Source organism: Azolla caroliniana, unplaced genomic scaffold, assembly GCF_043228905.1.
Source record: "Azolla caroliniana isolate FFs.n. ecotype wild unplaced genomic scaffold, voAzoCaro1.0.p SCAF_5, whole genome shotgun sequence".
Taxonomy (NCBI): Eukaryota; Viridiplantae; Streptophyta; class Polypodiopsida; order Salviniales; family Salviniaceae; genus Azolla; species Azolla caroliniana.
The window spans coordinates 123,385-133,213 of record NW_028230440.1 but is presented as its reverse complement, the minus strand read 5'-3'; the positions used below and the strand labels follow the sequence as shown (position 1 = coordinate 133,213).

At 37.6% G+C, this 9,829-nt stretch overlaps 2 protein-coding genes across 7 annotated transcripts in view; both read left to right on the top strand.

Annotated features, from left to right (window-relative positions):
• The first annotated feature begins 919 nt into the window (after positions 1-919).
• LOC147863411 (Galactose oxidase/kelch repeat superfamily protein) lies at positions 920-3,870 on the top strand. Of its 6 annotated transcripts, none has more exons than XM_087319194.1 (3): positions 920-1,110; positions 1,827-1,895; positions 2,138-3,870. In XM_087319194.1, exon 3 carries the CDS (start codon positions 2,275-2,277, stop codon positions 3,538-3,540), a length of 1,266 nt encoding a protein of 421 aa, XP_087175320.1. In that variant the 5' UTR covers positions 920-1,110; positions 1,827-1,895; positions 2,138-2,274; the 3' UTR covers positions 3,541-3,870. The 6 variants fall into 6 exon arrangements, with proteins under 6 accessions (XP_087175320.1, XP_087175318.1, XP_087175317.1 ...); XM_087319192.1 differs by having other exon boundaries at positions 1,207-1,895; XM_087319191.1 differs by having other exon boundaries at positions 1,207-1,915.
• A 2,679-nt stretch (positions 3,871-6,549) lies between these two features.
• The window catches only part of LOC147863410 (formin-like protein 14), a 9,732-nt gene continuing 6,452 nt past the window's right edge, over positions 6,550-9,829 (top strand). Inside the window, exons 1-4 of the mRNA XM_087319286.1 lie at positions 6,550-6,691; positions 7,308-8,017; positions 9,104-9,325; positions 9,413-9,826. Of these exons, the coding sequence (XP_087175412.1) occupies positions 6,619-6,691; positions 7,308-8,017; positions 9,104-9,325; positions 9,413-9,826 (1,419 nt within the window). The 5' untranslated portion in view covers positions 6,550-6,618. The remainder of the gene's footprint in view (positions 6,692-7,307; positions 8,018-9,103; positions 9,326-9,412; positions 9,827-9,829) is intronic.

Below are 9,829 nucleotides of genomic sequence, written 5' to 3'. Positions count from 1 at the left end.
AATTGGCAACGGTTCGGTTTGAACCGAACCGAACCGAACCGAACCGAACCGCGAAACCGCGGTTTAACGGTTCGGTTCAGGTTTGGGTTTTTTTTAACGGTTCGGTTCGGTTTCATTAGTAAAAAACCGCGCTTTAAACGGTTTAACGGTTTTTTGTTTTTTATCTTTTATTTCTTTTTAAAAAAATTGTAAATGTTTTTTAAAAATGTTTTTAAACAATCTTTTCATTTTTAGACCTTATTTTCACATTTTAGGAACATCTTAAAAATTTTAAAAATAAAATATTATAAAATTTAAAAAATTAACCTATGTTGAAAACTGAAACCGAACCACGAAACCACCGTTTTATGGTTTAACGGTTTGAAAAAGGTTTAATGGTTTGGTTTCATGGTTTGGTTCAGGTTTCAAAAAATTTAAACAGTTCGGTTTGGACCCTCTCAAACCGAACCGAATTGTTGCCGATTGTTATTTGTAGGTATGGATTAGAGATGCCTATGTATCATTACAAGATGAGGTTTTTGACCCACTTCACCAATCTAACCAACAAGTAGGTAGTACACATTATTACAACGATACTCATGGGTGGGAACTTAACTTGTCGAAAGAGTTAAGGAGTTTGATGCCAAGGTTTTACTAATGTTTCCGATATTCAAGAGGGATCTAACCATTGCTCACACAACTCAAGAAAGGGTGCTAGTGTATGTATCTATAGTTGATGCCGGAAATGCAATTAACCACTGTCCACGCACCTGAACGAGATGTAAGTGATGTACCTACCCACAATGTAGCTAAATTGAGAGAGATGGAAACCTTTTGCTTTTGGTGCACACTTGAAGGCACAAAAATCATGACTCTTTTATTGAAAGCAAAGGAATTCCTTTTGATGTGAATGGATCCCTCTTTCTCTCTCTCTCTCTCTCACACTCACACACACACTCACACACACACAGAACAGCCTCTTTAGTCTAGAAGTCCATTATTGTAATTTTCTCTAATTGTGTTCTAATCTCCTTCATCATCAATGTTGTACAAGGTGAAAAGAAAAAAAAACAACTGTTTTAATCTCTCTCCCTGTTCTTACAACAGACTGTGGCCTTGGCGTCTGCGAAGGTTTGTTGATTTCTCTCTTCCTCCCCCCCCCCTCTCTCTCTCTGTAGAGTTGTGTTTTCGATTATTTCTATTCTTTGGGTTCGTTTCATTTATCAGATCAGTGTTTTCTCCAAATAAACCGAAATTGGGATGCTTCGAGCCCTCTTATTTTGGTGGACAATCGGTCTCACCTCCTAGAGTAAATCTTGAGTCTTTAGAGACGTATGAGGATATGGTTTCCCTGAGATGGATATCAGTATGGATTGATCTGAGACAAAATAGATGTGGATATGGTTTCTCACAAATGAAATAGATTTTGGGTCACATGAGATTCATGTGGATGTGGGATCTCCGAGATCATATGGAAACGGACGTGGATTTCTGTTTCTTTAGTGAGATGAACGTCAACATGTGTTTTAATGAGAAGAGATGGACATGGGTATGTGTACTTTAAGATATGGCATATGTGGATGCGGGCTCTCTTTGATGAGGCGGATGCATAAATGGGTCTTGGGTATGTTCTTTTCTTACACTGGATGGTTGTGGGTATGTGTTTCATGACATGGGATGCATATAGATATGGGTTATATGTATGCATATACGCATGTATATGTGTACCCTAAGACGAGATTTATGTGGATATTTATTTCTTCTATATGGATATGTATATATGTTGTCAGAGATGAGATTATGGATGTGGATATGTATCGGCTGAGGTGAGATGGATGTGGGTGTAGGATTTCCTAGAACAATTCAGAGAGAAACTCCCAGGACCAAATTTTGGAAAATCGGATTGAAGAACACCTGTAAGTTCCACAACCTATCTGTATAGCTTTTGTTCAGGCGTAACCATTGTTTTAGTATTTGTATATAGCTTGAGTTCAAATATTTACGATTTTATAAGATGAATAAATATGTCAAGAGTTTATTGGAATTATGAGAAGATTTTTGTAGGTGAATATGATAGTTTCTTGATCAGTTAAGATGCCAAGAAAAGAAGGGGTTGGGGTAGGAGCTGAGGATATTGATAAAGAGTTTCTGATTCCAGGAAAACCGTGTGGAGTTCACCTTTTTACACAGATACAAATGTAATGCGGAAGTGCTACAAAATAGTGCATCGAAGTACAACTTTTTCATGGAGATAGGATTTTCTCTTGTTCAGAAGGATTAGAAATACAACTTCTTATGGAGACCTTGAATGAGAAGTCTTCGATTGGCTTAGAGTTGCAAGTTGCAACCGAGTCTATGGTTTGTGGTGATTCAACTAACAGTCCGCAGAAGATCTTTCGACGGCTAAAAACAAAGCCTCGAGGACTTGAAGAAGAAGCTGTGGTCTCTCCGGGCTCAACCTCTCCTAAAGAAATAACACTAGAAGGTTTGGTATGGGGAGGTTTGCCCGAAGAATTAGTGGATAGAATCCTTGCATGGCTACCTCCCATCTGTCTCTTCCGCCTTCGAGGAGTCTGCAAACGTTGGCATTCTATAGTGAATGAACATGGCTTCCTTAAGCTCCTCTCACAGCTCCCTTCACATGGCCCATGTTTTCTCATGACTCAAAAGAATGGAGAAACATGGCAAAGTGCAGTGTATAGCTACCCAATGAATGCATGGCATTCTCTCCCATTGTCTTTTATTCCGAAAAAGGCTCATTCAGTGATTGCTAGTGCTGGAGGTTTGCTGTGTTTTGCTGGCTTAGAAGGTCGTCACGATGAGCTCTTTGTATGTAATCCTTTCCGAAAGGAGTGGAAGCGCCTTCCAGATATGCATCACACAAGACAACTAGGGTTCGTGAACATGTTTGTGGATAAGAAATCAAGATGCTTTCGGATTGTCACTGCTGGTGATTGTAGCTATTCAGGAAGTAATCGGATAATGCCGACAGAAGTCTATGACTCGAGATCTGATAGTTGGTCCATCTTTGATAGCATGCCCATTGGAAACCTACATTCATTAAAGTCGGCTTTTTGTAACGGAATGCTTTATTGCCTGACCCTATCGCCTTGTGGCTTGGTTGCATTTGATATTGACCGAGGAGTGTGGGAGTCTGTACCGATAAGAATGCCTCGATCTCTTTTAGATGCTTTTTTAGTGGCCGGTGTTGATGGAGAGTCCCTCTTACTTGTGGGTAGAGTGGGCCTGTATAGCGTTCATCAAAGCATGCAATTATGGAAGCTTGATCGTAAACACATGGATTGGATCGAGATCGGGAGAATGCCTCATGTGATGTTTAAGACACTGCTTAAATCATCAGCAGAAAGCTTCCAATGTTTTGGACATGGAAATTTCATTACCTTTTCAGCACAAAAGCAGCAGAGATGGTTACTTTATGATGCATCGAAGAAGCTTTGGCATTGGTTTAGCGAGTGCCCGCTTCCACCATTGGGTTCTTGTAAGCGGATCAGGGGCTTTTTCTTTGAACCAAGGTTAGATATGATTGTGCCATTCCCATGATGAGGCTCAACGATTCAGCCTTGATGTAACAACTGATGGTTCATTGTATTCTTTCTCGTTTGAAGGGCTGATTTCTCTTCTCGAGTACTAACTTTTTGGTGAACCTCAGTCTCTGACATGATATTTTTTTCACGATCCTTCTAATATGCTCTGACATATATTTGTACAACATGTAATGAGGGTGGATTAGTATTTGTGATACAAATCGATATAGTAATTCTTCTTTTTAATATTGCCTCTTAGTGAGGTGAAGCTATTGTTTTCGGTGCCCTAGTTTCAAAAGTAACATGTAAAGCTGTAAGTCCTACATAAACATATGCTGTTTATCCACATGATTTTTAATAGTTCTCATTATTTATACCTTGTTGTGAATTTTCTGCCTACTAATTCTTTTGTGTATTATTGGTTTCTGAAGGTTGATTCACCAATGTTTCCCAAATAAGAGGCACCACAATTTGCACATAATGTGTTTTGCTTATTTGGGAGTACTTCTGCATGCTTTATCATAGAAGGAAATGGTGTTGATATTGTTTGTGTCGTTTCTTAATTCAAGAGAATTTTGAAACTACAAGTTTGCTTGATATCTTTATCATGTCGTTATCTAACTTTTAAATGCAAATGTACAGAATATAGGTGGATTAAGCATGTAGTTGGCTTCTGTAGTTTATGAATAATCAAATAAACCAAAATAATATCACCATTGGCTAGTTATTGTATTCATTGGACATTTCTTCATTCTCTATATCTAAGCTCATTTGAAAGAATATAATTTTGACTACCCATTCTACTATACCTAACTAGCTAAAGGATTTGATTTTGAAGACCTATTAAGCTCCATCATAAGAATGTTCTTGAAAAAAGGCCACTTTTTACATCGGTTTTGGTTGAAATAGTTCTTGCAAGAGTGATGTGAAGTTAAGACAAGAGATACCATGAGAAAATACCTCACAATCGAGAAATGCATTTGGCTTTATTATGTATTTCGTTAAAAAACTAAGCTTAAAATGGTTGTCGCATAAAATGATTGTTGGGGTGTTTTAAGTGATACTAAGGGTGTCGAAGATTTGAATCTTGGAGAGGCAACCATATTGGGCATTGTTGTAGAATACTTAGTATACAATATGCATAGAATATGCATGCTAAGTGTTCTACAAGTATTCTTCTTCTTTGGTTAAATGCTTATACTACGTATTTTATAAATAAAATAGTTAAATACTTAGAATGCATGTAAAATATGTTAAATACTTCTTAAATTCTAGTTTTTAAAAAATTTTAAAATTTTAACCATTTTTGAAATATTCAATACTTGTTAAATACGTAGAATACATCAAATTCTTAGAATATGTAGAATACGTGAAAATATTTAAACTGGCATTTCTAAAACATAGAATACGTGTAGAATACTTCAAAGTATTCTAAAACGTATTCTAAACATAGAATACGCGTTTTTTAACAACCATGATATTGGGTTATGTTGCATTGGATTACAATATATTGATTTTAAATTTAATAACAACCTTGTTTTGCATATTAAGTGAAGCATATGTATCTTGAGAGTAACTTAAAAAACAAATTTAATTTTATCATTAATTGGAGTTTATTTCTTTTGTTAATCATTTTACTATGCCAAGTACACACTCCTATGAGGTTTTCATGTGAAAAGTGTTACATAACTTAAGTACCAGGGAATCAAACGATTGTCTTACAAAATCTTTTGGCATATCTATCGTAATCACCTACCACATCAAGCATGGTTTTGAATGCCGCTTAACTTACAACATCACTTTTGTAACATTGCAACATGTTTGTGCTTTGGACTAGGTAACAACACATAAAGCTCATCACATGTGCAAATTCATCAACTTGTTGCCGATATAGAATTCCCTCTTGCATCATTAAGTTAGTTCCATTTTATATTTGGCTATGACAAGTTTGTTGTCTTGATGGGTGTTTGTCACAATATGAAGCTAATTCCATTTTACGAGAGTTTGTCACATGACAAAGTTAGTTTCACATTGAAAATGATGATCATGGGCTCCTTCATGAATCACAAGTTGATGATCTCATGCACGAAAAATCGAGAAAGTCACTTAGAGCAAAGGGAGTTTAAGACCATGGGTCTATCGTAAAATATCTCAACATGCTCACATGTGATGAATTTAGCACATGTAGATATATTGTATGATGTCTAGGAATGGACATGGTGAGTTGTCCACTATGGAAGTGCATAATTAGGCTATTCAATCTCTCTCTCTCTCTCTCTCTCTCTCTCTCTCTATGTATGTATGTATATGTATATTTATATGTATATGTATATGTATATGTATGTATGTATATGTATATTTATATGTATATGTATATGTATATGTATGTATGCACATAGAGCGAGAGAAAGCTTATGAAGCTTTCACTTAACATAGGAGCGTGGCTTGCATGCATCTCAAATGTAACAATTGTAGTTGATCTATGATTGAGGATTCTTGATGCAAGAAGTATTGGACCTAGTGGAGACAAGTTCTCAATGAAGGATATTGGACCATAGATCTAGTGAGACATGTGATATCAGTGCAATGAACAAAGGAGGATATCCAGAAGGAACCCCAATGCACCCCCAACACGAGATCTGCATGAAAACATATGCGACGAGACAAGTGGACAAGAGAGACACAGAACAGAGTATGGATTTTGTTTGGGTGGAGGACCAAGGGTCCAAATAGAGGAGAATGTGGTGAATGGAAAAGGTAGTAAAAGTAGAGAGCATGGGGAGGGAAGGGAGTACACACACACACACACACACACAAGCGCTCACAAATAAGACATGGAATTCAAAATGGGTCCCCATTCATTCTTTTAAGCTCCAAACCACCACCATTACCATTACTCTCTTCTTCTCCTTCCTTTTCCCCCTTCCCCTTCCCCTTCTCATTCTCATTCTCATTTTCCTTCCACCTTTCTCTTCATTGCTTTCTCCCTTCTGCCCCCCCCCCCCCCCCCCTTCTCCTTCTTCTGGGTTTCCCTTTTAGGGTTTTGGTCTTCCTCCTTTAGGGTTTATTTGGAGGTTATGCTTCCGCCTCCCCCATGTCTCTTTTCCGCAGAGCTTTCTATCGCCGCCCACCGGATGGCCTCCTCGAGCTCTCCGATCGAGTCTATGGTTAGCAATCTTTCTGTTGGTTATATCTGTTCTTTCCTGCCGATGTTTCTCTTGTTTTACTCTTGATTGGAGATTTTTAGATATATAAAATTCAGGTCTGAGAATAACTTTTCTTGTTAGCACTTCTGTTGATCTCTCTCTGGTTTGATTTGATAAGTGTTTTTAGAACTAGAATTTAGGATTTAGAATGCCTACTTTTTACTATTTTTCTCTTGATCTTTCTCTCTGGTTTGATTTGAAGGATAATTTAGAACTATAGCTTAGAACACCTACAGCTACCTTCTGTTATCTATTGTTTTCATTTTCTCTGGTACTACTCGATGATTGATTTTAGAACTAAAATTTAAGATATAGAACATCTAAGCTTCTTTCTGTTTTTTTTCTCGTTGATATTTATTCAACTGGTTTGATTTGGAACTAGAATTTAGGATTCAGAATGCTTAAGTCTTTTTCTTGTAATCATTTTCTCTGTTTCAATATGATGAGTGATTTAGAATTAGAATACCAATGTAGGATTTATAACACCCAATTTTCCTTCTTTTTGATCTGGGTTGGCTTGATTGGTGAATTGGACAATAGGATATAGAATTTTGAAATGTCTCCGATCTTTCTGCAGTTTTTGATCTCTGTTTCTCGACTGAGGTTCTCGAGGACGAGGTCTTCAGGATATTTCTACGACACATTGCGACTCAGATTCATGAGGAATTCCCGGCATCATCCGCCTTCATGGCTTGCAATTTCAGAGAAGGGGAGAAGAAGAGCAAGTTTTCTGAGATCTTATCCCAATATGATGTCACAGTGATTGATTACCCAAGGCAATATGAAGGTTGCCCTCTCTTACCCATGGTCATAATTCATCATTTCTTAAGAACAAGTGATAGCTGGCTTTCTAAGCCATCAAATATCTTATTGATAAATTGTGAGAGAGGTGGGTGGCCTCTATTAGCTTTTATCATGGCTTGCTTTTTCATCTATAGAAAGCTTCAAACAGGGGAACAAAGAACATTAGAGATGATTCACAAGGAGGCCCCTCGAGGGTTATTACAGCTTTTAACACCTCTCAATCCGGTGCCTTCTCAGCTCCGGTATATGCAATATGTGGCTAGAAGGAATAATGTGCCTGAATGGCCGCCTGTAGAACGCGCTCTTACCATGGATTGCCTTATCCTTAGAGTTGTCCCTACCTTTGATACACAAGGAGGTTGTAGGCCTGTTGTGAGAATCTATGGACGAGATCCTGAAGGTGGTGGTGGTCTTGGATCTTACAATACACACATGCTGTTCTCACAAGGAAAGAAAAATAAAACGATCCGGCATTATCGTCAGGTTGAATCTTCATTTAATATTCTTGAAAAAAGTGTTTTAAAATTGTGCAATGGATATTTTTGGTTGATTCAATACATTGTTTAATGATAGTAATTTTGAGTCCAGGCATCCTGCATTCTTTATGAAACTAGGGCTATACAATGTTAAAAAAATCCAGTTTGTGTCATTTTCCTAAACTTGTAATACTGGAGATATAGGTGTCTCTCTCTAAATTTTCATATGGACCCCCCAGAGGTAGTTTCAATGTTTGTTGCAAAATTTGAGATGTTTTAAGCTTCATAATGTTATTGTATCTATTAATACAACAATATGGTATTATCAGTAGGTAGGCACTTCTTACCATTCTACACTTTTATTGAGATGTGCATCAATATTCGTTAATACTTGAGTTCAGTGTAATTTGCACCTACAATATTCGCAAATCACTTTTATAATTTGAACTGGAGGCCTCATTACCTCTTGAATTCGAGCTGTTATTGGGTAAAACCTTCAAATGTTCAGATATTTGTTAGTAGGATAATTATGATATTACTGGCAGGTTGGCACCTGTTTTTCTCAGTGTTCATAATGTGGTATTGGGATGTGCAATGAATGTATACTCATCATATTCTCTATGAAACCCACTGACAGATTAGTGCTTGTGAGATTTGATGAACTATGTATGAACATCCTAATATTCAGATAACTAATTTCTAGAAATTTAAAAGAAAAAAAATTTATTTTATTTTCAAAAATAATGTGCTTGTGTATCATCTATCCTAGTTATGCTATTTTGTCGTATTGTTTTGCTGTTACCTGAGCTGTTCTTTGCCTGTATTTAGTGGTGTTACTTTTCTGCACTTCAAGGTGGGGGCAGGAAATGGGATGGGGAGTGACAAAAGAGGATGGGAAAGGAAATAAACGATTAAAAAGGCCATGTCACTTTGTTTCCTGCTCTCTTCTACCATCTGCGTTGTGTACACTAATGTTACTGCTGTGTTGAGAAATCATGATATTGCAGGTGTTCTGAGTAATTGTGATATTACTGGTGTGCTGAGAAATCATGCTACTTAGATGAAATATTTCAACTGAAATTTAACATTTCAGGTTGATTGCGATGTTGTGAAAATCGACATCCAATGTGCTGTACAAGGTGATGTGGTGCTGGAGTGCATACATCTGGATGCAGACAGTGACAGAGAGACCATGATGTTTCGTGTCATGTTCAACACTGCTTTCATTCGCTCCAATATTCTCATGCTAGGCTCTGATGACCTTGACATACTGTGGGATGCAAAAGAACGCTTTCCGAAGGACTTCCGAGCTGAGGTAACATTCGTATATTGAGTTCTTTTGGCTGCTTACTTTTGGCTGTGAGTTCTTGCCACCGTTGATGTGTATGGATGGATCAAGCAGATCTTATTTGGTGACATTGAGAACTTTTCTCCCAAGAAGATATCTACTCCTTTGTTGGGAGGAGAAGAGAAGGGGGGTTTACCCATGGAAGCTTTTGCCAAAGTGCAAGAACTTTTCAGTCAAGTTGATGGCAATGGAGAGGCAGCAGCCCTATGGTTTCTTCAGCAGATCTCATCAGTTAATGGTTTTGAGAGGTTGGACAAATTGTTACCTGGGGATGTGACTGACAGGATGGCAGCACGGAGCAAGCAAACATTTCCACCAACAATGTTAGATTCAGCTGATGGTGATCAAGACTCTAAAGGTGTCATTGCACCGTATTCAAACTTACAAACTGCCTATCTAAAAGGTACAACTCATCAGGGTCCTCTAGACGTTGCGTCACCCTTGAGCTCACCACATGGACTGCCTTTTGTT